Source organism: Schistocerca cancellata, chromosome 4 (assembly GCF_023864275.1).
Source record: "Schistocerca cancellata isolate TAMUIC-IGC-003103 chromosome 4, iqSchCanc2.1, whole genome shotgun sequence".
Classification (NCBI taxonomy): Eukaryota; Metazoa; Arthropoda; class Insecta; order Orthoptera; family Acrididae; genus Schistocerca; species Schistocerca cancellata.
The window spans coordinates 640,978,154-641,006,067 of NC_064629.1; the positions used below are offsets into that span (position 1 = coordinate 640,978,154).

Consider the following 27,914-nt stretch of genomic DNA (forward strand, 5'->3'; position numbering starts at 1 on the left):
GCAGGTTCGAATCCTGCCTCGGGCATTGATGTGTCTGATGTCCTTAGGTTAGTTAGGTTTAAGTAGTTCTAAGTCTAGGGGACTGATGACCTCAGATGTTAAGTCCCGCAGTGCTCAGAGCCATTTTCGTATGGTATGGGGAGTTCTTACAGAATGTCGCAGAGTAACAGTTGGCGTGGCTAGGCAAAGTTCTCAGCTTTCTTTAGTTGATAAGAACCATCATCAATGATGATCATCACTTTAACGACTAAGCTATGTTCCTATGAGCCTGTGTCAAGCAACAAACGATGCCCCTCGTAAATGTTATCCAGGAGAATATTGGATCCGGAAGCCGACAAGCTTATGTGTGTTTGTCACCAACATAATAGTAGTCGTAGAAGCTGACAGCAGAAGTTATGAGGTGTTGCCAGAGCGTTAACTGTGTCAGTACTGGACGGCAGCAACTGCACACGCTCCGGCAATACACGTGACACTTTGTAGCTTGTGTTGTCAGGTGCTACATTACTATTATGTTTATGACATGCGCACACACATAAGCGTATCAGCTTCCGGACCCAATATTTTCCTGAATAACATTTATAAAGGACATCGTCTCATGCTTCACGTAGACCCACAGGAACATATTTTAATCGTTAAAGTGATGAAAATTCACACAGGCTTGACATTTATCATTTATGATGGCTTTTATCAATTGAAGAATGCTGAGAACTTTTCCTAGTCACGCCAAATGTTACTCTGCGACATTCTGTAATGACTACCTATACCGCAGCTCGTGGTCGTGCGGTAGCGTTCTCGCTTCCCACGCCCGGGTTCCCGCGTTCGATTCCCGGCAGGGTCAGGGATTTTTCTCTGCCTCGTGATGACTGGGTGTTGTGTGCTGTCCTTAGGTTAGTTAGGTTTAAGTAGTTCTAAGTTCTAGGGGACTGATGACCATAGATGTTAAGTCCCATAGTGCTCAGAGCCATTTGAACCTTTGACTACCTATACCGTGTGACATAGCATTATATACATCGGAAGATGCAACTTAAAAGTTGCAAAACCGGTTGTGTGTGTCACTAACAGACTTAAATACAGCGGACTTTTGGACTTTTCATTCAGTGTAGTATTTTAATAGTTTTAGGACCCTATGTAAACACCTGTTATGCTGTATGAATTGGTCAATGACTTATGTATCTGTATTCCTACTGAGTGGGAAGACACGCACGACCGATAATCAGGACAGTACGGTTGCAGTCGCGGCCCAAATATCCTGAATAGGATTTTGTGTGGTTGCTATAGTCACTCAGACGAATACGGCACTGCTCCTTTCTTGAAATCAGCCGTGATTGCTTCAGGAGGTGGGCTGCATGATGATGACACGAGAGAACTTCAAAAAAGTAAGTTACATATGTCGTCCCACGTTAAGGACACTGCACAGTAAGAGTGGCGCATTGTCACAAGAGACTGTGTTCCACGTTTATTACAAAGTTCTGCTGCGGTACAGATAAGTGGTGCATCATAGTGGGGAAGTGAAATGGTGCAGCAACTGAAAAAAACTCCAGAGTTGTAATGCAATTCTATGTAGAAAAACATCTAAATTACACCCAAATTCACCTTGAAATTCTGGCGGTATATAGGTCAAACGCAAGGTCGCGTCCAGCCGTAGAGAAATAGTGCAACGAATTTGACCAACGCCCTACAGACGTGGATGTTGCTGATCGGGAAGGAAATCCAACAACATCGACCACTAACGACAGTGTCCAGGCAGTCGAGGAACTGAATCGCAGATTTTCCGACGATGAGAACGTTCACGCAGCGGTTCTCGAATGGCTTCGTGACCAATGAGCGCGTTTCTGTCGTTAACGAACTGAACGGTGATAGAACGTTCCGACTGTTGTTTACTCACAGTGTGCAAAAAAGTAGAGTGGTGCAGCTGTGTCACTCTGAAGTGTATTCCAGCATTCAGTAAAAGGTTTTCGGCTTGTCACAATAATATGTACATTACGGAAGTCCCCTATGATATTGCAAGTATTGTCCGACTAAGTTAAGTTTGTGCTTGGCGAAGCTGCCAGATATCTCCCATGTTGTTCTTCGGAGGGGAACAGAGGGTCTCTTCAGCACGTAAGTATCGAATTTTGTAGTCCATTGTAGTCTTCTCTCCGGACAGGGAAAGCAAAGGAGAGAGAGGTGAATTACATCCTATGCATGCTGCATTTCTAAATTCAACAGCTGACCGTTCGAGCAATTATATCAGTTGGTCAGGATATGCGATTACCGTGGCCATTATGACATATGCTTGTACATTTTATACCATTTAGATTCCTTTCAGAGTATGCTGATATAATAGCTCCGTACTTAACAAGCATATATAGGGGATAGGCAAAATAATGTGAAGAGTGCTAGTAATGGGATGGTTGTGTTTGACGGTCAACAACGCAGGTAAGGCAAGTGTCGCGCGGGACTGCGTGTTCAGTACGGACTGGGCATCAGTGCAGGTTGTTTACGAATATGCACACTTCGTATTTGCATTCACAGGCCGAGGTCGACGTGCAATGAAAGACCTAACGGGCTTCCAAAGGGAGCAGATTGTGGGGGCCCGATTAGCGGGAGCATCAGTAACCAAGACAGCCAACTTATTGAATGTTTCAAGAGCAACTGTTTCCACAGTCGTGACAGCCTGCACAAAGCATGGAAAGACATCACCGTGTAAACGTAACAGTGGGCGAAAATCACAACTAAATCAAAGAGATTGTCGTATGCTAACACGAATTGTGTCAGAATAACACAAAAATACGGCCGCTAAAGTGACCGCAGAGCTCAATAGCCATTTTGGGACCCCGTATCTATCGACACTGTCCGCCGAGAACTTCATAAAGCGAATATTCACGTACGAGCTGCTAAACCGAAACAATTAATGACGAAAACCACCGAAAAGAAGCGTAAAACATGGTGTAAGGAGCAGAAATGCTGGACGGCTTATCCGTGGAAACACGTCATATGGTCCGACGAGTCAACGTTTTTGTTATTTCTAACATCTGGCCGGGTTTACGTCTGGAGAAGCCTACAGCCCTGATTGCTTGATTCGAACGGTTAAACATGGAGGTGGAAGTGTGATGGTGTGGGCAGGCATATTATGGTATTCTGCTGGTCCCATCATTACTCTCAAAGGCCGTGTTACAGTCAACGATTATGTGAGCATTTTAGGCGATCAGGTGCCCCGTATGATTCAAATGTTGTTCCCCAACAATGATGCCATATTTTAGGACGATAATGCACCCATTCACACAGCCAGGACAGTACAGTCTTGGTGTGAGGAACATGCAACTGAACTGCAGCATGTTCCCTGGCCAGCACAGTCCCCGGGCTTGAACATTATCGAACCATTGTGAGCGATACTGGAGCGCATACTCTGGAGTAGATTTCCACCACCCTCGTCACTAAAGGAGGTAGAAGAGGTTCTGATCGAAGAGTGGCATAACATTCCACTGGAGACTATACAATCGTAATATGTCAGTATTCCAAGAAGACTCGCAGCTGTATTACGGGTAAATGGGGGCCCAACTCCTTATTAATAAACCATTCCCAAGTAAGTACAGGTGTTCACATTATTTTGCGATTCCCCGTACATCCTCTCGTCCGATGAAAGATCCGTACCAAAACACTGGTAAGTTGCGCAGTTCACACCAGTACTTAAGAAAGGAAGTAGGAGTAATCCGATGAATTATAGACGCATTTCACAGATGTCGATTTTTGTCCGCCGCTCGTGGTCTCGCGGTAGCGTTCTCGCTTCCCGAGCACGGGGTCCCGGGTTCGATTCCCGGCGGGGTCAGGGATTTTCACCTGCCTCGAGATGACTGGGTGTTTGTGTTGTCCTCATCATTTCATCATCATCCAGGAAAGTGGCGAAATTGGACTGAGCAAAGGTTGGGAAATTGTACGGGCGCTGATAACCACGCAGTTGAGCGCCCCACAAACCAAACATCATCATCACAGATGTCGATTTGCAGTAGGATCGTGGAACACATATTGTGTTCAAATATTATGAATTATCTCGAGGAAAACGATCCGTTGACACACAATCAGCACAAATTCAGAAAATACCGTTCTTGTGAAACACAACTGAATATTTATTCTCACTAAGTAGTAAGCGCTATCGACAGAGGACCTCAAATTAATTCCGGATTTGTAGATTTCCAAATGGCTTTTGATGCTGTACCTCACAAGCGGCTTATAATCAAGTAGGCTCTTGAATGTCGTCTTTTTATGCGACTGGATTCGTGATTTCCTCTCGGAAAGCTCACAGTTCGTAGTATCTGATGGAAAAGTCATCGAGTAAAACAGAAGTTATATATGGCGTTTCCCAAGGAAGTGTAATAGGCCCTCTGCTGTTCCTAATCTATACAAACGCTTTAAGAGACAGTCTCGACAGCCATCTTAGATTGTTTGCAGATGATGCTGTCATTTACCGTGTAGTAAGTTATCAGAATCTCAAAACTAATTGCAAAATGATTTAGACAATATATCCATATTGTGCTAAAAGTGGTAATTGATCCTAAATAATGAAAAGTATGAGGTCATCCACATGAGTACCAAAAGGAACCTGTTAGTTACGTAGGAATTTCAGTTAGGAACAGCTTAAATTGGAACGATAACATAGATAATGTGGGGAAGGCAAACCTAAGATTGCATTTTATTGGCAGAACACTTAGAAGATGTAACAGATCTCTTAGAGAGACTGTCTACACTAGGCTTGTCCATCCTCTGCTGAATACTGCTGTGCAGTATGGGATCCCTACCAGATGGGACTGACGGAGAACATCGAAAAAGTTCAAAGAAGGGCAGCTCGTTTTGTATTATCGCGAAACAGGGGAGAAAGAATCACGGATATGATATGCGAGTTGAGATAGTAATCATGAAAACAAAGGCGTTTTTTGTTGCGGCGAGATCGTTACACTAAATTTCAATCTCCAACGTTCTCCTCCGAATGCGAAAATATTTTATTGACACCCACCTCCTTGGGGAGAAATGTTCATTGTAATAAAAGAAGAGAAATCAGAGCTCGTATGGAAAGATTTAAATGTTCATTTTTACCGTGCGCTGTTAGAGAGTGGACTAGTAGAGAAATAATGTGAAAGTCGTTTGATGAACCATCTGCCAGGCACCTGAGTGTGAATTGCGGAGTAATCATGTAGAAGTAAGTCATTTAGCGGTGTATTGTTAGCTGCTTTCATTGTTGCTGTAATAATAATCGTCTTTTTTACTTTCTGATAGTAAACTTTTGTTTCTAGAAGATTTGGTCTTCTGTTGTCTGCTCATTGGAGGCCATAATGAAACACCACTTACCGCGTGAGATAGCACAATGATTCTTAGTCAGAGTCGGTTTCAAGTGATAGTTCAGCCGGTTTATAAGGGGTTTAGTACAACAGTAATGGAGAATACTGAAGTGACTACGTGAACAAGACGTGCTGATTCCTTTACTCGGGCTAAAAATGAGCATGTGCTTCACCCTTAGGAATATTACCGATAGTAGGAAGTTAAACTGTAAAAGATGCAAAGCGCCCACAACATTAACACAGCAACTATATCAGGTAAGTTGCAGTGGTAGGGACTAGTGCTCTGTAGTTGTTTTTTTCCCCTCTCCTACAAACCCATATCACCCTAAGATGTAGTAGGTGCTTACCTGCCCCTCCTTACGTAGAAATAAAAGGCGTCCATAGGTGGAATGTTGTTCTGTATCTTTAAATACTCAGATGGAACGTATGTCTGTTAAATGTGGTTCTCACTCAACTCAGTTCAGAGATCAATTTCAACTCTATCAATTTGTTTCATATACATAATTGTGCTTAAGGGGCGGAAAGTAACTTTCGCATGATGTGTCACTGGCAACTAACGTAGTTCGATGAAACTTAGATCATACATAGAAAGAACTGTTGCAGTATAGTGCAGAAGTTAACTGGAAGAAATACGCAGCGAGGCGAACAGAAATGGGACTTTCATACTAAGACAATAATTGCATTGAAGTCACTGCGTTTTATGGTGGTACCATGGACATTACAGAAGACGGGAGATGGCTTTTAATAGCATGTATGATAATCATGGACGGCAATGCATGCTCTGCAAAGTGCTTCCATGCTAGCCAAAAGTGGGGACTGATGACCATAGATGTCAAGTCCCATAGTGCTCAGAGCCATTTGAACCATTTGCTAGCCAATAGATTGGTAAGGAGTTCTTGTGGTAGGGCGTTCCATTCGTCCAGTAGCGCGCTTGTAACTGCTGGATAGTTGTTTATGTATGTGGACGTGCTAGAATACGTCTCCTCAGAACATTCCACGTGTGCTCAATGGGATTTAAAATCCTCTCGTTGCAAGAGCTGCTCCACCTGTTCATTTCGATGCAGTAGCGCATTGTCATCAATTAGAAATAATGAAGTCTGGGCCGAATGCACCACTGAAAAGGAAGCAAATGGCGAAGGAGTACAATGTCATGATAATGTTGGCTGGTGAGGGTATGTTCAGATTTGAAGGTCCGTATTCCCATACAACATTATTCCTCCCCACACCATAACACCTGGACCACCAAAACGATCATGTTGGACAATGCTGGACATACGCTGTTATGGCGAGAGGTGAGAACACGTAATCCTCTCAAAAATATTGTCGAACGTGTTCCGGGGTGCTTTAAATTTCACATAACTTCATTTGTGCTAAAGTCACGGAGTAAATAATATTTTCTGATATATTTCGATAGTGGAAGAGTGACATCAACAGCACGCACATGCCTTTTATAAAGTTACTTTTATAATCCCCTGTGCTAGTAATGTCGATTGGTGTTTATCAGCCCCTACACAAATCTCATGTTGTCATCCAGAGGCGCGCTATCACCTTGTGACGTATACACGAAACGGCATAATGTTCTTCACGCAGCTACCCCTAAAAACAGGTGAGCCTTAGTGTTTCCCATGCCTTGATGGCTCTGTATTTGGAATTACGGGACCGAGGTGGCGCAGTGGTTATGGCTCATCCCCTGTGTACAAAGTATGTACGGCTTCCATCAGCACAGCACGAGGTGCTGTGGCCAGTAAGCGAAATTCGAAACAGGGACCTCTCAAGGTGTTACTGATGACCTAAGCATTTAAGTTCCATAGTGTTCTCAAGGTGTTACCACAATTTAGCGTGAGCACAAGTTTCTGTGCTTGAAACGTCAGTAACATCTTTTTTTTATTACTTCGAACAGTCTTGAAGACTCTACTGTTTTTTTTTTTTTTTTTTAGCGTGTTCCGGGTAATTTTGACGGTTTGCTGTACACACATGGTTTGTAGGTGTTTCCGGTGCAGTTAACACTGGTATGTGCGGAATGAAAACCACTACGCGTACCTGTCTTACACTCCCCTACGTGACCATCTCTTATGTACCATAGGCGTTATTCCTGTCACGTCTCCCCCCAAAATCTGTTTAATATACGCCAATGACCTTGCTGCAGCGGTAACACTGGTTCCTATCAAATCACCAAATTTAAGCACTGTCGGGATTGGTTAGCACGTGGATGGATGACTGTCCTGGCCTGCCGAGCACTGTTGGCAAGCGGGGTACACTCAGCCCTCGTGATGCCAATTGAGGAGCTACTTGATCGAAAAGTAGCGGCTTCGGTAATGAAAATTGGCTGGAGAGCGGTCTGCTGACCACTTGTCCTTCCATATCCACATCCATTGCGCTTCTTGGCTAATGATGACATGGTGGTCTGTCGTTACCGTTGGGCCTTCCGAGACTTGTTCGGGCTGAGTTTAGTTTTTATGTACTACACAAGGGTGTGCTGAAAACTAATGCGTCTGAATTTTTTATGTGAAAATTTTTAAAGCTTTTTGAAGTAAGTACATATGTGGTGTCTGTTTTTTTGGACATGTCCAAAAGAGAGAACACCGCAGATACCGCGTGTTCAAAAAAAGTGTCGAATGCTTTGAGAGGTGGTAGTACTCATCAAAACAAGGAAAATATGTCCAATAAACATGGGTCCGGAAATGCATACTTTCTGCAATAAACACGTGTTTACAGGAGGTGTTCAACATAGCGTCCATTGATGACAATGCACCCCTCTGCCATAATTAATGACGCACACTTTGAAGTGTAGCCAGTTGTTATTGTACGCCGGCCGCTTTGGACGAGCGGTTCTAGGCGTTTCAGTCCGGAACCGCGCTGCTACTACGGTCGCAGGTTCGAATCCTGCCTTGGGCATGGATGTGTGTGATGTCCTTAGGTTAGTTAGGTTTAATTAGTTCTAAGTCTAGGGGACTGATGACCTCAGATGTTAAGTCCCATAGTGCTTAGAGCCATTTTGTTTTTGTACCTACTGGCACGCATCGAAGATGCGACCCTGTAGTGTCGGCACATCGTTGATTGGCGTGGCATAGACTAATTCCTTCACGTGTCCCCATAACCAGATGTAAAGGGGATTGAGGTCTGGGAACGACCAGGCCCAGGTGTTGCCCCCCCCCCCCCCCCCCCCTCCAAATCATTCGACTAATCCAGCGGCTCTGAAATGTTTGCGTCAGATGTTCGTGTACACGAAAGTGTGCTGGTGCATCATGCATGAACGACATTTGTATTCATTGCTCCAATGGCACAGCCTCCAGCAAGGTAGTAAATACATTAAGGAGAACGTTGAGATAACGTGCTCCAGTTTAATCTTTGTGGTAGCAAAGGCCCTTATTAATGTATCACCAAGTATGCCTGCCCATACGTTGATTGAGAATCGCTGTTGATGCCCTCTGTCCTTAATTGCTTGAAAACAGCATCTCTTGTGAACCCTGCCTCATCGGCAAATAAAAGCTTGGATGTCAACAGTGGATCTGCGGCACACTTCCGCGACAGCCATTGGCAGAAGAACCGTTGTCTGCCATGATGACTTTTTGGCCTTAGGGCATGAACGCGCTGCAGATGATACGGGTACAGCAAATGTTCATGAAGTACCTCCCAGCCAAGAGAGCGAGATGCGCCTGTTGCTGCTGCTGCTAATCGTCGCAGGGATTTCTTTCACCGAACGTAGCGCACGCTCTTCCATGTTATGGAAAAGTCTGCCAAACAGCTTATCAGAGGACACTCTGCGCTGTGGATATTATTTAGGATAGAGGGCACGGGTTCGCAGACTACGTCCATTTGTTAAACCATAGCAGAATATCGTATCCGCCGTTTCACTTGTCGGTCGTGTAGTGGGCTTCCATTTCTAACAAGTGGTGGAAGAGAGAGAATGTAAACGCACTACACCATTGGTGTAGCCTACAACATGACTCGAACCACACAACTGACTGCAGATCACCTAATTATAGGTGGAGTACTGTGAGTAAGACATCATATACCCTGCCGACACATTTCACGGAGCGCCAATGCAAAGACTGTGCTAATATCAGCAACCATGCGTCATGCAACCCTTCCTATAAACACTTGTTTATTCCGGAAAGTATGTGTTTCTTGACCCATGTGTATTGGACTTATTTTTGTTGTTTAGATGAGTAATACCACTTCTCAGAGTATTCGACACTTCTTTTGAGCAGCCTGTATAATTAAGGTGAGGACAGCCAATGATCCCTTCAGTGCAGATCAACACCAAGCTCGAATTATTACTTTAATCACCGAAACGTGGCGAGTCATGAGGATAATGGGCAAGAGGCGCGACGTTAAGTAGTGTGTGGATAAGTTGAGAATTTGAGTCTGACGGAGGGCGTGCTAGGGTATTTTGCAGTTGTGATGACCACTGTGTCCGTATGGCGTAGTAGTCAGCGCATTTACCTGGTAAGCAGGAGGTCTCGGTGCGAATCCCGATTCAGCACAAATTTTCAACTTTTCCCACTGATTTAAATCACTGCCCACTGGCAGATAATGTCTTTCTTTTCTTTTTGTATAGATTTTTAAGTAAAACAAACGTTATTAACATCCTGCAGCCGTAGCGGTCGCGCGGTTCCAGACTGTAGCGCCTAGAACCGCTCGGCCACTCCTGCCGGCAGATACGTTACACACCGCCATGTTACACCCTACGATTCGTAGCCCTCTAGCGGCAGAGGGCTGCAAATATTGTTTAACGTCTCGTTGACAGCGGGGTCATTAGAGACGGAGCTCAAGCTTGAATTAGGGAAGGACGGAGAAGGAAATTGGCCGTGTCCTTTCAGAGGAACCATCCCGGCTATTTGTCTTAAGCGATTTAAGAAAATCACGGAAACCTAAATCAGGATGGCCGGACGCGGGTTTGACCCGTCGTCCTCCCTAATGCGAGTCCAATGTGCTAACCACTGCGCTATCCCACTCGGTGAAGAATAAAGCTGTAGAATATTAATTAAATGTATTTTATTTTTTTAATAAGAGTTGTCACATAAAAAATTCGGAAATATTACTTTTCAGCACACCCTCGTAATTGGCGATCAGTGTGTCATGAACTGTGTCCGTTGCCTAATTGTTTAATCAGTAACACTTCTTTTTGGATGGGATTGTGAAAGACATGTACATGTACTGACTACATGCTTACGAGACACTGGTACATTTTTGAATCTGCTGATAGCCGCAAAGCCGAAAGCAGTAATCAATTTAAATAAAATGTTATATGACTTAGATATTGATTAAATCTTTAGAAGGGTCACCTGTCTTCTCAGGGGGTACAAACCGCATCTTAGAGAGCGTTGTTTTTGATTTGAGAACAAAGTAAGTAATTTATTTACCGGTTTTTTTTTGTCATTTTATGTGACAGTGATATGGACTGGGCCTTCACCTCTGTATGGTAAACATTGGTGGTGTTAATTGCGAATTAAATCAAATGCTACATAAAGCGAGAACTAGGATGAAAATACATATAAACGTCGATATCATTTTGGAACTGTCAGCTGGTTGACTCTGTCTTTACTGAGTAACATTCTGTCCACGATGCTACAGGATTCACTTCATGGAGAGCAAAGGATTCTTTTGTTTGAAATTAAACAAAGCCTACCGCTATCTAGGTCGTTCAGAGCCATGTTATGTAAATGTATGTGGCTAGGGAAAAATAGGAGAGAGGAGTCTGTAAAGTGAAATTTAATAAAAAGTTCACGGATAACTTAACACGTAAAATTAGGACAAAATATCAGGCTTTCGACGATAGCCTACATCGTTGTCAGGGTCAGCCAGTCTGTCGTGAATCTGGCGAGATACACACTTTTCTTCTATAAGAACGTAGCAAAGCAGGACAACGTGAAGAGGATTGATGAATAGTGCAAGGATTGGCAGTTGACGTTGAATGCAAATAAATGTAACATATTTTCCATACATAGGTGGAGAAATCAACTACTATACAACTAAAATATTGATGACAGATTGTTGAAAACGGTATCTACCGTAAAATATCTAGGAGTAACCATCTGGAGCCAGTTTTAGTGAAATGACCACATAAAACAAATAGTAGGAAAAGGAGATGCAAGACTGCGATTCATAGAAAAAATCTGAAGGAACTTTATCTCATCCACACTAGAATTGGCTCACAAAACACTTGTGACCGGATATTGAGTGTTGTTACCAAATAGGATTAATTGATGAGATGGAGAAAATATGAGAGCGTCACCTTTTATCACTGGATCGCGTAGTCTGCGCGAGAGCGTTACAGAGATGCTCAGCTCCAGGAGCTGACCCAACGATATAGGCTTCGTGCATAACAGAGAGTTTACTACAGGAATTCCGCGAATAGTCGGACAACATATTGCGTTCTCCCACATACGTCTCGCGAAATGACCACAACGAGAAGATTCGAGAAGTTAGCAAATACAGAAGTTTACCGACAATCATTCTTCCCACGCGCCATTTGCGAATGAAACGAGGAAGAGGGAATCATTTGTGGTACCGGAAGCCAAACGCCGTCAGGTGGCTTACGGAGTATTGATGTAGATTAGATGCATGCTCAGAAGACAGTATTTACTTGGTTAGCTTACATCGTCAGCATGTACGGAGATGGGGGAGTGTGGAGATGACACCCTCTGCGCCCAAGTATTACTACGTTTGCGCTCGCAGTCCTGTGTCGCCTGCAGCGTACCAGCGTTGGCGGTCAGCGAGAAGATAGGCGAGATACTAAAGAATTATGGCTTATTTCACGTACTTGAGGGCAAGAAACAACTAGACCCTCCGGGTCATAGGGTTTGACAAAAGAAGTTACATTGAGAGTAATCGTTATTGAGGTCGGATCTTCCTCATACAGAGTGGCCAAACCGGCGCCTATCGTCGGCCATTGTGAATGTCGCATTAAGAACTCTGAAATGTTTGTAGAAACTATAAATGTGTTGGAGATGGGTCTAGGTGAAGTCATGTGAACCTCATTGTGATTTTTCTGTTCATGAAGTTGCTTCTGGACGAAACCTTAAAGCTATTGGTGTGTCAATTCGTCCCTGTTGTTTCGATCAACCTTGACAACCAAGGAATTTTTTGTACTGTGGGAATAGATGGCTTACAGAACAACGATGGATTCTCCACTGTCAACAAAAAGAATGGTTCAAATGACTCTGAGCACTATGGGACTTAACATCTAAGGCCATCAGTCCCCTAGAACTTAGAACTACTTAAACCTAACTAACCTAAGGACATCACACACATCCATGCTCAAGGCAGGATTCGAACCTGCGACCGTAGCGGTCGCGCAGTTCCAGATTGAAGCGCCTAGAACCGCTCGGCCACACAGGACGGCCTACACTGTCAACAGACAGTACTAATTTTTTTTATGGAGATTTCAAAGATTGGGTATTGAACAGGCATCCGTCCACTTCGTCCGTTGAGCTTGGTCTGTTATACATATGATACATTTTTAATTCGGCCCCATGTTAATGGGACACAGCAACAGTTCATCGACCATATGAACAGCAGATTTATACCAGACATGGAGAAGGATGGGAGGTTTCCTTTGTTAGATGTGTTGCTTGAACGGGAACCAGACAGACGGTTCTTTAATTCTGTATATCGAAAGCCTGCACGTGTAGACTTGTATCTTCGTCGGCATATCTTTCATCATCGGCCGCAGAGGAAAACTGTGTTAAACACCCTAATACACACAGCAAGGTGCGGCAATGAGTAACATAGGTAGAATCTTAAACAGTTCTCCGGCTACTCAAGTGAAAGATGTTGCGAACTGTCAGAGAGAATGTGGAAGTGTCCCAGAAATTTGTAATATTCCATGCCAGTGTGGCAACAGATATGTGGGTCACTCTATACGTCACAGCCAATTCCTGTGCTAAACACCGTCACCACAGTTACCGAAATTTCAAAAAATCTGCTGTGACTGAGTTCAGATTCATGAATAAACACGAGATTATGTCTGAATATGCAAGGATCTAGGCCCACGGTTCGAACCAGTGGGACTTTCGTGATTAGGGAAACCGCTGAAATTAGACTGTGTTGTAACACTGCTCACATCATATACTTTACCACCCGATACGATTGGTGGTGCTGAAAGCGATTGTGTTCTGCGAGGGCAAGAGGGTGCTCCTTCAGCATTCCCCCCTCTGTGACATAAGCTAGCTAATCAGTTACTGAACTCTGAACAAGTGATGATGGATGATACCATCGAAAACTTGAGATTTTATCTGACTTTAGTATGGCATGTTAATTTAGAAATTTTAATCCAACGACTCTGTCACATCTAAAGCATACGAGGGTTGTAACTTGAATAGTGGCAACTATTTATTCACAACCGATACAAAACAGTTACATGTTTGCACTTGTTACTGTCCTTCAAAGTAGTTCAAAATGGCTCTGAGCACTATGGGACTTAACTTCTAAGGTCATCAGTCCCCTAGAACTTAGGACTACTTAAACCTAACTAACCTAAGGACACCACACACATCCATGCCCGAGGCAGGATTCGAATCTGCGACCGTAGTGGTCGCGCAGTTCCAGATTGTAGCGCCTAGAACCGCTCCGCCATCCCGGCCGGCTCTTCAAAGTAGTCACCAGCGTTGTGTAGAACCCGTTGCCAACGACGTGGATGGCGTAGTATACCGTTAACAGAGACTGTTCTTTTGATGGGGCGAATGGAGCGGTCTAAAGTTATGGTAATTCTCATGTACGACTGTGATGGTGTTATCCTACCACATTACGTTCCTCCACGGCAGACCGTCAGTGCACAGTATTACTGTTCGTTTTTGGAGCATCACCTGCGACCAGCTTTGCGAAAGGAACGGCGACACTTTCTGCACAACCCACCCACCATTTTGCACAATGCGCGGGCGCATTCAGCGCAAGCTGCGGCTGCTCTGTGTGATCGACGGGCTTGGGAAGTACTGTACCATCCACCATACCCTCTGGGCTTGTCCTTGTGACTTTGATTTGATTCCGAAGATGAAGGAACCACTTCGTGGAATTCGCTTCTGAACTGTTCCAGAGATTCGACAGGCAGTAGACCGCTCCATTCGCACCACCAACAGAACAGGCTCTGCTAACGGTATACTACGCCTTCCACATGGCTGGCAACGGGTTCTACACAACGCTGGTGACTACTTTGAAGGACGGTAACAGGTGCAAACATGTAACTCTTTTGTATCGGTTGTGAATAAATAGTTGCCACTATTTAAGTTCCAACCCTCGTATAACGAAAATAAAAAAAGAAATAAAATATTTCTGCTTGCAGAGAGAGCTGCCCTCTGAAATACTATTCTTCTTCTTCAGGAAAGCAAATGAACTTTAATGATGCTCTGCGGCTGCCAGGTCGAGAGCTGGTAAATTTGCCGACATTGGCAGCCACCATGAACACGACATATTCTGCATGGAAAGTTTAAAAATAACGAGATAAATAGAACATTTAAGTGCATAGCATAGCACGAGAGAAGGTTGATAAGCGTCGTAAATTTTCGTGAAAGAGCAGGAAATTTCTTTAAACTGTCCCAGTATGATTCTGACAACGTTTTCTTTGCAATTTTTTGGTAGGTGTTACATTTAGTTGTTAGCGATAGGCGTTTGAAGTGATTAGGATGAGTTGATGGAGAAACAGGAATTTCGTGGTGTTATTAAAAGTATTCATTCGACAGTTATGCTGATGAACACCAAATCACATTAAGGGCATGCGGACTCTGCACGAACATTGAAGATACTTCTTTAGACAGTTTCGGACAGTTAAACGTAGTTCCATTAGTTGGAGCGTACTCCGTCCAGACTATTAACGTTATCACACGAGAAACTATTAAGAAATTCATGATACGTTAATGGGTGATTACAGAATAAATATGTGCAGTGTAGTTGATGATTAAGACATCTAAATGAATACAGCACATTCTTAGGGAAAAACTGGTCATGAAAACGCACGGTATGCCATAGGTGCGCTACTACTGACATAGACGAAACTTGTGAAAGAATTTTCAGAAACGCACGAGATTAATGACAAATGTTATTAACGACTAAAAAGTAAAGCAGTCACTTCCCAAAGGTGTTCCATTAGCCATTTGAAAGTCGATGCCGTTTCCATCCTGCGAACCTCCTGTAGGTGGCTTGCGGAGTATACGAGTATATACAGGATGCAAGAAAAATGTTTGGTCAAATTTTCAGGAGATATTTCTAACATACAGTGGAATAAAATGTGTTCTGTGGGCTTGGAGGAGGAGGAGGAGGAGGAGGAGGAGGAGGAGATTAGTGTTTAACGTCCCGTCGACAACGAGGTCTTTAGAGACGGAGTGCAAGCTCGGGTGAGGGAAGGATGGGGAAGGAAATCGGCCGTGCCCTTTCAAAGGAACCATCCCGGCATTTGCCTGAAGCGATTTAGGGAAATCACGGAAAACCTAAATCAGGATGGCCGGAGACGGGATTGAACCGTCGTCCTCCCGAATGCGAGTCCAGTGTGCTAACCACTGCGCTGTGGGCTTGGGTTCGGAAACTCTCTGTTGCTACGCTAGAGGTCATTCTCTTCTTCTCTTCATAATCACATTAATTATAGTAAACACACTGAAACATTTTGTTACATGACGTGTTTAAAAGAACCCTTTGGTACGTTTGGTTTGTAATTCTTAGGCTCACCGCCAGTGTTTGTTGCTCCAATTGAACGAAGGTAATGTTGAAATGTGACTCACTTCTTTGCTTGTGTTGACATGCGACTACCTTCATTGCTCTACTACCATCAAGCACGTGGCATAAATTGTTGAGTGCTCATCACGGACTTGGTTTCCGATACAGTGCAATGAAAGTGTACTCAAATGCGGAATTGGCTGATGCCCTTTTGCTGTGCGGATTAGCAGATGAAAATGACCGTCGCGCTCGACATTTGTATCGGGAGAGATTTTGAGAACAACGGCGCCCCGACACGAGGACGTGGGAGCATGGGCCGCCGCCTCGTGACTGGGGGAGACCTAGAAGGACAAGGACACCTCAACTAGAGGAGGAACTTACACTCCTGGAAATGGAAAAAAGAACACATTGACACCGGTGTGTCAGACCCACCATACTTGCTCCGGACACTGCGAGAGGGCTGTACAAGCAATGATCACACGCACGGCACAGCGTACACACCAGGAACCGCGGTGTTGGCCGTCGAATGGCGCTAGCTGCGCAGCATTTGTGCACCGCCGCCGTCAGTGTCAGCCAGTTTGCCGTGACATACGGAGCTCCATCGCAGTCTTTAACACTGGTAGCATGCCGCGACAGCGTGGACGTGAACCGTATGTGCAGTTGACGGACTTTGAGCGAGGGCGTATAGTGGGCATGCGGGAGGCCGGGTGGACGTACCGCCGAATTGCTCAACACGTGGGGCGTGAGGTCTCCACAGTACATCGATGTTGTCGCCAGTGGTCGGCGGAAGGTGCACGTGCCCGTCGACCTGAGACCGGACCGCAGCGACGCACGGATGCACGCCAAGACCGTAGGATCCTACACAGTGCCGTAGGGGACCGCACCGCCACTTCCCAGCAAATTAGGGACACTGTTGCTCCTGGGGTATCGGCGAGGACCATTCGTAACCGTCTCCATGAAGCTGGGCTACGGTCCCGCACACCGTTAGGCCGTCTTCCGCTCACGCCCCAACATCGTGCAGCCCGCCTCCAGTGGTGTCGCGACAGGCGTGAATGGAGGGACGAATGAAGACGTGTCGTCTTCAGCGATGAGAGTCGCTTCTGCCTTGGTGCCAATGATGGTCGTATGCGTGTTTGGCGCCGTGCAGGTGAGCGCCACAATCAGGACTGCATACGACCGAGGCACACAGGGCCAACACCCAGCATCATGGTGTGGGGAGCGATCTCCTACACTGGCCGTATACCACTGGTGATCGTCGAGGGGACACTGAATAGTGCACGGTACATCCAAACCGTCATCGAACCCATCGTTCTACCATTCCTAGACCGGCAAGGGAACTTGCTGTTCCAACAGGACAATGCACGTCCGCATGTATCCCGTGCCACCCAACGTGCTCTAGAAGGTGTAAGTCAACTACCCTGGCCAGCAAGATCTCCGGATCTGTCCCCCATTGAGCATGTTTGGGACTGGATGAAGCGTCGTCTCACGCGGTCTGCACGTCCAGCACGAACGCTGGTCCAACTGAGGCGCCAGGTGGAAATGGCATGGCAAGCCGTTCCACAGGACTACATCCAGCATCTCTACGATCGTCTCCATGGGAGAATAGCAGCCTGCATTGCTGCGAAAGGTGGATATACACTGTACTAGTGCCGACATTGTGCATGCTCTGTTGCCTGTGTCTATGTGCCTGTGGTTCTGTCAGTGTGATCATGTGATGTATCTGACCCCAGGAATGTGTCAATAAAGTTTCCCCTTCCTGGGACAATGAATTCACGGTGTTCTTATTTCAATTTCCAGGAGTGTATTTGTGTAGTTGACGACAACCGTAGTGTCGGCGAAGGACAATTAACTTCAACAGGTAATGTTGCGCACATGACTATCTGGAGAGTGCCACATGAGGACCTGCTATATCCGTACCATATACAGCGGGTGCAGGCCCTTGTCCTTATAACACGTTTACTTCGTCTACCTTGGAGGAATGTTTCCTGAAAGTTTGGCCGTACCGTTTTGTTACATCCTGTATAGATGTAGGACCGCCTTTCCCAGCCATTTACAGTTGGGTCTACAATTTTAACTTTATTACACATTTTTCTACACACACGAAGATTTACGTGGTTGAAAGAAGTAGTATGCACCGGAAAAAAATCTAAGGACACACTGTAGATTGAATACAAATCTCTAGATTTGTAGGGTGATACTTAACATCGGAAAAATACCTACACTGACAGTTAAGAAACAATTGAAGTTACAGAACAGGGCAGTCTCACCACGCAACCAATGTAGTGTGAAGCTGCCAGGAACAATAGGAGCTTGTATTCGTTGTGGGTAATAATCGAGGAATAATTGCATATATGACAGTGACAGCAGTCAAGAACAATAAGCGGTGAATGCGTGAGGAACATATGAAACGCCACTTCGATTACATGTCAAGACATATATAAACTGTTATTGCTGATGGCTTACAAACTTTATAACTTAACGACGGAAATATTGGATTACTAATCCATTATGGTGTTCCTTTATTAGCTGTGCATGCTTCATGACAGCTACTTATGGATGTAGACATTTACCTCTCCGTTAGGGTCTTAAGCCATTGTCATATTGAACTCTTTGCATAATTGTTCGTGGTGGTTAGTTATTATATTCGAAAAGTGGTCGCACTGTGCAGATGCTTTACAGATACATTGCACCTTCTCAGAACCATTGCGACGAATCTAAGCCTTCGTCTTCGCAGATACTGATTTTACGCGATCGTCCCATTTCATATCGCTTCATAATATTGCCCTTAATAAATTATTACACGATTTGACGTGCTTGCGATGTTCGTCACTAATCCTGTAATCGGATACTATCGTCTTCTTTCTCTTCGTTTTAGCCATCACCGTACATTTATTTACATTAAAGAGACCTGGTGTTCATTACACCAAGTGGAAATTTGGCCCAAGTTTTTGTGCAATTCTTTACGATCGTTCCACGACGATACTTACCTGTAGATAACGGCATCATCGACGAACGTTTAATTTGGTTATAATAAAGTTACATTCACTGCGTATACTTTTAGTTCCATTTAGATTTAACAGAAAAATTTGAACGAAGGTGATAAATTCCGCTTAGGAGCTGCATTAGCTCTGTACCGCTGGGACACGTCGCAGAGCAGTTACACAAACACCTCCATAAAGGGGTTTTCTTACACAACTAATAACTTTATAGGAACGTGACAGCGAAAAACAATGCAAATCTAAATGTCAGTTTTATGTATTCTGTGGCGTACTGGAAGTAAGCTTGCGATGTTAAATTATAATATTGCCTGCTGCAGGGAATGCCAGCATGTGACTCTCCTTTTAATGACAAAATATTTTGCAAAAACTGTATTTTGTTTATAACAATATATGAAAATTCAATTTATACATTTATTTTGTATACAGTTGTTACTAAGTAATCTGTGCTAGCAAAATGAGGTGACTGACCTATATCTGCAGGAAAGAAAGAAAGTGTCGACTATTTCGATCAATACTGCCTCAGAGATAGTAAAATCAGTGGACGAGAGTCAGCAATTGTGTTTTGATTGTATTCATTTTGCGCGGGGGCGGGGGGGGGGGGGAGGGCCTGAAAGGGAAAGAGGGGAATGGGATGGGAGGTTGGTTGGTGGGAGCGTTATTGTTATTATCATTCGACAGCAATACTACTGACGATCTTTAAATTCCATGGAAGTATCCATCCCTCAGCAGCTGAGAACTAAGTTCAAGCGAAAGCTCTCACCAGAACCTTAGGACAAAATCGCGCTTTTACGGAAAACGCCAATTTGTCTCTCTTCAGGAACATCTAAAAAGTGTGCATATCTGAAAATATACGTTTTATTTCAAACAGTACATGAAAATTCAGTTGATATAGTTACTTTATATACAGTTGCGTGAAGCGTAAAACGCTACTGCTGTAATACAATTATGTCAGCTCAACGTCTGCGCCATTAATGTTGGTAAGAAGCTTCGAAAGACAAAACGGATGGGCATACAAATATAGATTAATATTTTTGCTCTTAATTTGCTGTTTTCCTGCGAGAAATGTGTATGCATGTGTGCTCGTGAAGGAATGGGTTGCGCTCGATGTGAAAGGCTGCAGCAACGCCGTGTTCTCAGTTAGTGCTGCCTGTTGGACCTTCGGTGATAAGTGAATCTGATTATCGTCACTGGACGCTGCGTTGATAAATGTTCCCCTTCTGTTACAGGTACGTGCGCCAGTCATACGTAGGCTCCGGTATGGAGTGGACTGAGAATCTCTGGTTTTCAGTAGTCACTCGGAACATTGGTGAGTAAAAGAATTTTAGTTTTTGTGAAGTCAGTTGTTGTTTCATGAACCGAAGGTTGTGCGCAACTCTGCTGGCGCCTATAACTCAGCTAAGGGACTTCATTTACAGTATCATTATTGACGAGAATCTTACCGAAACTGTTGCTGTAATGTTTTCTCTCAACATAAACATACACTTTCGGTAAGAAATCCGGCAGTGTCAGCTTACAAGTGGACGAGTCTTGCATCGAAAAATATTCACGTAGCGAAACCGCAGTAACTCGCCCTTACTGCAGTGGCAGTGTGAATACACATCGAAGCATGTACTTACAGTATGATCTCTGCCGCTTTTTGCCACGATATTGCGTTATTTTACATTGCTGATAAAAATCGTTTGTTTGTAATAAACAATCAGTATTTCGTTCAAGTTGCAATATCTGTCTAGTTTACAGGATAGAAACTATAAATTTCAAACGTTAAAAAACTACCTTCTGTTTAGTATATTCGCTATTATTAAGCTGTGAAGGCTTCCTTGTTAACAATCTAATGCTTTTTTAATAGATTTTTTTCCAGTACTCATCCTTTCGATTTTTCAGTTTGTTTGTGTTCTTCATAGAAAACGAAGATGCTAAGGGTAGTGCGTAGAATCTTTCAGACGTCTGCGTATAATTCTCGGTGTATTCGGGTCTTGGGGACGCACTTTTGAGGTGCTTTCAAATACATAACATCCTTCTCAGCCACAGCCTTTAATTGGAACGTTTTAATTAAAAAACTAATTTTTGGATGGATCATCGAGTTTTATATACTACTTTCTCTCAAGAGGAGATAAGTTTGCTTAAATCCCGGCATACATAAAAGATGTAATTGAAATTCTCTAGGATATAATAAGTACAACCTAGCTGACAGCTTGTCAGCTGATTAGCAGATGCCGTTTCCGGGAGACCACCACAAAGGTGCGATTACAGGTTATGACAGTGGAGAACAGAAACAAAATGTTCTGAAACATTTCAGTAGGTCAACTACACCCATGTTGTACACAGTGGAAATATATAGCTCGTGTTGCGAGGGAAACTTGATGTAACAAAATTTTATCCAATTTCGCGACGTTAATATTAAGTAATTTTGTTTGCTTCTGACGTACGACTAAATGTGACATTTCTCCCATTACTAGGCCAATTTTTGTTGCTAAAATTCTCATGAATGTAATTAAATGTGGGAAAGGAAGCTTTTATTTATTTCGTGTGTGTGTGTGTGTGTTTTATGAGCGTTCATTGAGGAGTGATTCAGCATTTAAAATTATTTGTGGCTCATCTGTTATTGATTTCTAGATCAGGCGTGGGAAAAAAAAGTTCAAATGTGTTGGGAAAAAAAAGTTCAAATGTGTGTGAAATCTTGTGGGACTTAACTGCCAAGGTCATCAGTCCCTAAGCTTACACACTACTTAACGTAAATTATCCTAAGGACAAACACACACACCCATGCCCGAAGGAGGACTCGAACCTCCGCCGGGACCAGCCCCTCAGACCGCTCCTCTACCCCCGCGCGGCTCAGGCGTGCAGAACGTTTACATAATAATAATAACTGTTGTTATTAGAATGTAATGCTAGACACTGAAGTTTACTTTACTGTTGTGAAAGACAAATACAGCTCACGGAGCTATCATAACGGGACCTGACATAACGAGATCATAGCTGTGTGAAAATATACGCAATTTCTTGCCATAATTGAATCTCCAACACACGTCATACTTTTTTTCCAGTATCTGTCTGTGAGGTAACACAATTCCAAGAGAGGGATCAAAGCAGGAAACTGCTGATTTCGTGCTGTAAACAACAAAATGGAAGACACACACAAAATATATACTCCTTCTGAATATGAATCTCTCTTCTTCGCAACCGCTAACGAGTCTGTTTGGAAGAAGTAGATTTAACTGTAGTGGATGGGTGCTGTTTTTGATTAGGAAGTTAGCTGCACGTAATATCGTGCCTTATTGCCATTGTTTCGGAAAATAAAAAAATGGTTCAAATGGCTCTGAGCACTATGGGACTTAACATCGGAGGTCATCAGTCCCCTAGAACTTAGAACTACTTAAACCTAACTAACCTAAGGACATCACACACATCCATGCCCGAGGCAGGATTCGAACCTGCGACCGTAGCGGTCGCGCGGTTCCAGACTGAAGCGCCTTTAACCGCTTGGCCACACCGGTCGGTTCGGAAAATAAAAATCAGGATTAAATATATACATAATATTGTCTTTTACCACAGCGCACAAGTCCCTGTGTCCATTGCGATGTTCTTAACAATAATAACAACAATAATGTTAACCTTCCGAGCTGAAGGTTACTACTTCGAACCCAGTATTTGGAAAAAATAAATATTTCATAAAGTTATTGGTAGCAATAACTGATGTATGATCAGAGTTTTCTACAATATCCACAGCCGAAAACCTTAATGAAATTTTTTGTTCTGAAGTATGTAAAGTTTTCGAAATAACTAGTGAAAAATTCACAGTCATTAGAAGGAAACTGCACCACTGAGGGAGACGCTCTGTTCGTTGTTCTGGTGCTAATGTGCAGACTTCAGATATTTCAAACGTTGTAATTAGCCTACTATTTGACAGTGTTGTTTGCTGTAAGGTTGAACGTTTTGTCAGTAATTTCTTGTACTTGGTGTAGAAGCAAAAGCAAACAAAACGTTGCTGTCACTTATCTGTTGTCATGCCAAAACCAACTATTCGGCCGTACTTCCTTATCCCTCTCCCCGCAGAGGAAACCGTGACAGAGTTGTTATCACTGAATATGAAGGCTTGAAGCAACGTAAACTACTTTTTCTTTTCTTACACACCCGCGTAATTCTTCATGGGATTTGTTTTCGTTTTATGCTGAAAGGCATGTAACTGTATTAGGTTGTTTGTAAAAGTGGGCAGAAGAATTTGTGATAAATCACAGTATTTCGTGTCTAAAGGCACAGAGTGACTGAGTGCTGTCTGCTCGCTAGCCGATATGCAGGAGCGAATTCAGATCGCGTACAATATAAAGAAACTTTGAACGTCAGAAATTTAAAATTATTTGCTTAACCATTCGTAACAAAGTTCCTGTATGTCCAGCCCTCCAGGAAGGCTGTCGAGCTCAAATTCTGCTCGAAAACCTACCGAGTGTAGATTGAGGCGTCTGTGGATTCATTGCAGGTGGTACGGACAGACAGTCTTTTGAAGTAGTTCTGAACACATTTTCCGAAAACTGTCTTGAACAGATAGATCGGCAAACCACACGAAATGTAAATATTTTAGACTTGTAGATACAAACATGCGTAGCCTTATTGATGGTGTCAGTATAGAGACTAGGATTAGTGATCATGATGTCAGCATAGCGGCGATGATTGCTAATGCTACTAAATCCATCAATAAGCCTACGAAGGTTTTTATGCTGGAAAGAGCAGATAAGAAATTCTTAGACTCCTACAATGAATGGGCATCATTTAGATCCAGTGTGATGAACGTAGAGGAATTATCGGCAAAGTTGAAACTGATTGTAAAAATGGTTCAAATGGCTCTGAGCACTATGGGACTTAACCCTAGGACGCCCAAGACTTTTTTCTAACTTGGATGCCTGGGGGGGGGGGGGGGGGCTTCGGCGAGCCCACAGGTATTAAATAACTTTACTGACGAAAAATTACAACTTTCAAAATGGTTTATGCTTTCCGCATGCAGAGTTCACTGGTTGCTAAAGTGTTTCCATCCACCCACATTCATGGGCAGGATGAGAGACCAGATGCAAAGTGTAGTTGGCAAGTGAGAAGAGTTCTTGTAATTTTGCCTAGTTCTACCTAGTTCACACAATAGATCGGCAGTAGCAAGCTGTAGAATGCGTTTTGGCCTCATCGTCTTGATCGGATGTCTCAAGTAATTGAAATACTGCATCACTTCCTTAGTAGTAGGGCAGTGTATGTTCTGGTGCATTTTTGATATAAAATTGATATTCAAATTAATTACATTGTGACAGTTGATTGGTTTATGACCTTAACCTAATGTTCTGCTAAGTGGTTTATGAACCGTTGAGGATAATCTGTCTTTCTGGGAAACCGCACCCCCTCCACCCTATCCCCCTCCCCTCTGGAAAATCCCCTCGCCCACAGAAGTACAGCTTTGATATTAAATTTATTGACGAGTTAATTAAATTGATCTATTAATTACCCCTCCCCATCTGGGAAATCCTCAGCCATCCCCCTCGTTTTCCCTCCCCACCAATACAAATGCACTTTTAGAATTTCGGGCCCTTTTGAATGGGATTTCTGCTGTTCTTTTCTTTGTCACCCTCTCCTCTGGGAAATCCGCAGCCTTCCTCCCTCTGGGAAACACTGTGTCTCTTTTGATATCAAATTAATTGACTAATTAATTAAATTGATCGAAAAAATTGGTGGGAAGTAGCTCAATTGAGGGGAGACCTGTGTTATTCGAAGAGACCTCCCCCTCTCACACGCTATCAAACTGTTTGACTGATTAAGTAAGTCTGTATCCTTTTGTGTGGGGGTTGTCTGGGATTCGATCCCACAACCGCCGTTTCCAAACCCTACTTTCCCTCCTTCCGGATTTTTTCCCTTGCATCCTATTGGTGGATACTAGGACTAGTATATTTGGCAGGATATTTTGGTGATGACCGGGATTCGATCTCACAACACCCAGTTTCCAAACCCTACACCTCCCACTCCTGGATTTTTTCATTGCATCCTGTTGGTGGATACTAGGAATGGTATATTTGGTGAGAAATTCTGGTCCTGTCCGGGATTCGATCTCGCAACAGCGTGGCTTCCTAAACCTACTCTTCTCTCTTCGGGATTTTTTTCCTTGCCTCCTGTTGGTGGGTACTGACAGAGAGAACTTCAACTTCTTGGGACCAGCAGAGGTTGAAAAGATCTCTGTCACGTGAGGACATGTTTGACATGCTGGAGCAGGACAAGGACCTGTTATTGCTTATACCACTCATCAGTTTGCGATGATGAAGACACCCAACCTGTCCCCAACTCACAGAAGTGTACCGAGTTTCAAACAACGTAGTGATGTTGAATACTGGACTCCAAGATATGTACCATCCTTTGAACAGCGAGACATTCCAGCGATGGTCCAAGGGCAGAATCTGGATGTGAAGATAACAGTAGCTCCTCGTGCACTACTACTATTAGCTTCTACATATAATTTAATTTTTAGTGGATTGAAGCACGTGAATATTGGCATAGAAACAGTAGCAGACAGTGACTGATGTGTGGTGATGCAACTAAGAGTGTTAAAAAGAAAGTTATTCGAAAAATACTGTAAAAAAAATTGAACTAGTGGTTTTTTGTTGTTGATGTAATGGCTCCTATGTACCATTACTGAAGTATAAATAAAATATCTATTATCGCAAATCGTGTGTTACTTCTTACTTCATAACCCTGTCATTATAATGTAGCTCAGTTAGTCAGATGATTGCGCTATAGTGGCTACAAATATTATTACAAGTGTGTTTTTTCCCCCTATACAAGCCCATTGCTTGCCAATTCATGATGTTGGCAGCATCATGACAGGGCGGATGAATCATCAGTGTCACAGGGATGTTTCTGTAAGCAACTAGCCCTGTGATGGTGTGGAAGAATGGAATACATGATTCACATGATCAGGAACTTTGTACTTTAATAAAAATTACGGGCAAGGTGTTGTGGTAGTGCCATTGGTAGCGAGAAGGGTCAAGGGAAATTGAACCTGGGACAGGTAGGAGGTGGTAGAAGATGAGGAAAAATCAGAAAGGCAAGACATTCGTTCCTGCTGATGGGAGAACACCATTGCACAGGACCCAGGCCTTTTTTTTTTTACAAAAAAAAAGAAAAGAAATTCATGTGCTTGTAATATTTCAGCTCAGGCGAAAAATTGTGAATGGTGCAGATACTGTCGCTAAGCGCACAGACAGTTCAGACACCCCTGGCAAAACCGTGGTCTCATATGCAGAACTCATGCAGCAACTACGTCTGAGAATGGAACACATGTATACTTATTTTCAACTGGATTCATAAATTTCAAAAGCAACTCAGTTTTCGAAAGAATTAACCGACTGTATAATTGTGTTCAAATTTTCAGCACGAAAATAATCAACTGATCGATATCCACTAGGAAAAACGCGCTCTGTAGGACAGTTAAGAAACTGTTTCGTCACAAACGACTGCCGGTTAAATGTGAAAACGCGCGAGCGCGCAATGAACAAATTACTCGCCTCCACAGTAGATGGTGTGCTATGTGAGGGATCACTTAGGAAGTGCGGTTGTAGATTTAAGTCATAAGAAATTTAAAAAATCCCATCACCAGTACAGTGGCTTTTCAGGTCTATAGTGTTACGCTTTCTGGTAGAAATGCTGTTTGCGATTTGGAATCAAGTCTCTCCATTAAACCACACACCTGCGCTGGATGCTGTGGAGGTGTCTTTTAATGATTACAACCACTGGTAATCATATACATAGCACTCTCATATCTCAAAACGAGTCACCTTTTTCAAACTTATCTGCTATGGGCGCCATGCTATATAACTCCAGCGTGATTTTAGACAGTCTCTCTGCATCTCTTAACTGTTCCTCAGTCTCTGCCCCATCCTCCCTGCACCTTTATCCATGGGATCGTTCCAGTTTAAGTCAGAACTGAGTGTAAGTCAGAGAGCGCTACCTCTACCACCTTCAGAACCCAGTGGATAAACAAGGTGAGCTAAGTTAATGCGACAAGGACTGTGTTCTGATCTATTGGTGAAAATGGGAACATGTCGTAGCTCTGCCAACCGTGTACAGTGTGTAAGGCCAGCATCAAATGAAGCTTTCTCCTGAAACACAAGGTAGTAGAAAAAAGTACAAGCAGTTACAATGGTGTTTCTTATTGGGAAAATTAGGAAAACTTCACATCATGTGGGAGCTGGAAGAAGGACGAGCATTTTGCTTTTGCATTGCAGTGCGTTCCCAAACTACGTAGAGGTACTGCAGTCCGAAGGAGATCAGCGTCTCTGAGGGTGCATTCATGTCTGTCACCCAAACATCTCTCTTTCTCGCTGCTACCACAATACACACAGGATGGTAGAAAAAAAAAGAGACAAAGCCGATGTTTCTTACTGACAAAATGTGGAAGGCATTGCAACAAATGTGGAAGACATTGCAACAAATGTGGAAGACATTGCAACATTTATAAACTGTAAGAGGTGATCAATGCACTCCAATATTCTTCTTTAGAAAGAGCATAACACATGTTCCACATTGCCACAATCAACCGGCGCCAGTGATACAGACCAGCATTCTCATCCCAGTATCGTAAGTGCCATTCAGCGAAGACTGTTCCACACTAATCTTAGTCACGGCGCCCATCCAAGTACCTATGATAGCTGTAGATTCATCCGTACTGAGGAGATTAGCACTCTTTATTGGTGTTTAAAAAAATATGAGCCCAAAACATTTGACTGTGTTGTGGTGATATAAATGACGGTTAAGAAGAAGAAGAAGAAGAAAATGTGTAGTTTTTGCATGATGCAACTCCATATGGATGGAGTTTGAAACACTTTATATAAATTAGAATCTGGAGTCCCTACCGAGAAGGTGTTGGTATTCCTAAGGCTACAGGGTTCTGCACTTAAACATGCTATAATGTTAAATAAGTGCGGTTTTCCGATGT

The 27,914-nt window shown here is 43.4% G+C and overlaps 1 protein-coding gene across 5 annotated transcripts in view; it reads left to right on the forward strand.

Moving 5' to 3' along the window:
• The window catches only part of LOC126183251 (ensconsin-like), a 413,080-nt gene that overhangs the window by 15,257 nt on the left and 369,909 nt on the right, over positions 1 to 27,914 (forward strand). For 2 of the 5 annotated variants that reach the window (XM_049925053.1, XM_049925061.1), the window contains exon 1: positions 20,188 to 20,264. The exons of the other annotated variants lie outside the window; for them this stretch is intronic. In XM_049925053.1, the coding sequence (XP_049781010.1) occupies positions 20,216 to 20,264 (49 nt within the window). In that variant the 5' untranslated portion in view covers positions 20,188 to 20,215. Of the gene's footprint in view, positions 1 to 20,187; positions 20,265 to 27,914 lie in introns of those variants that run through there. 5 annotated transcript variants of the gene reach the window in all.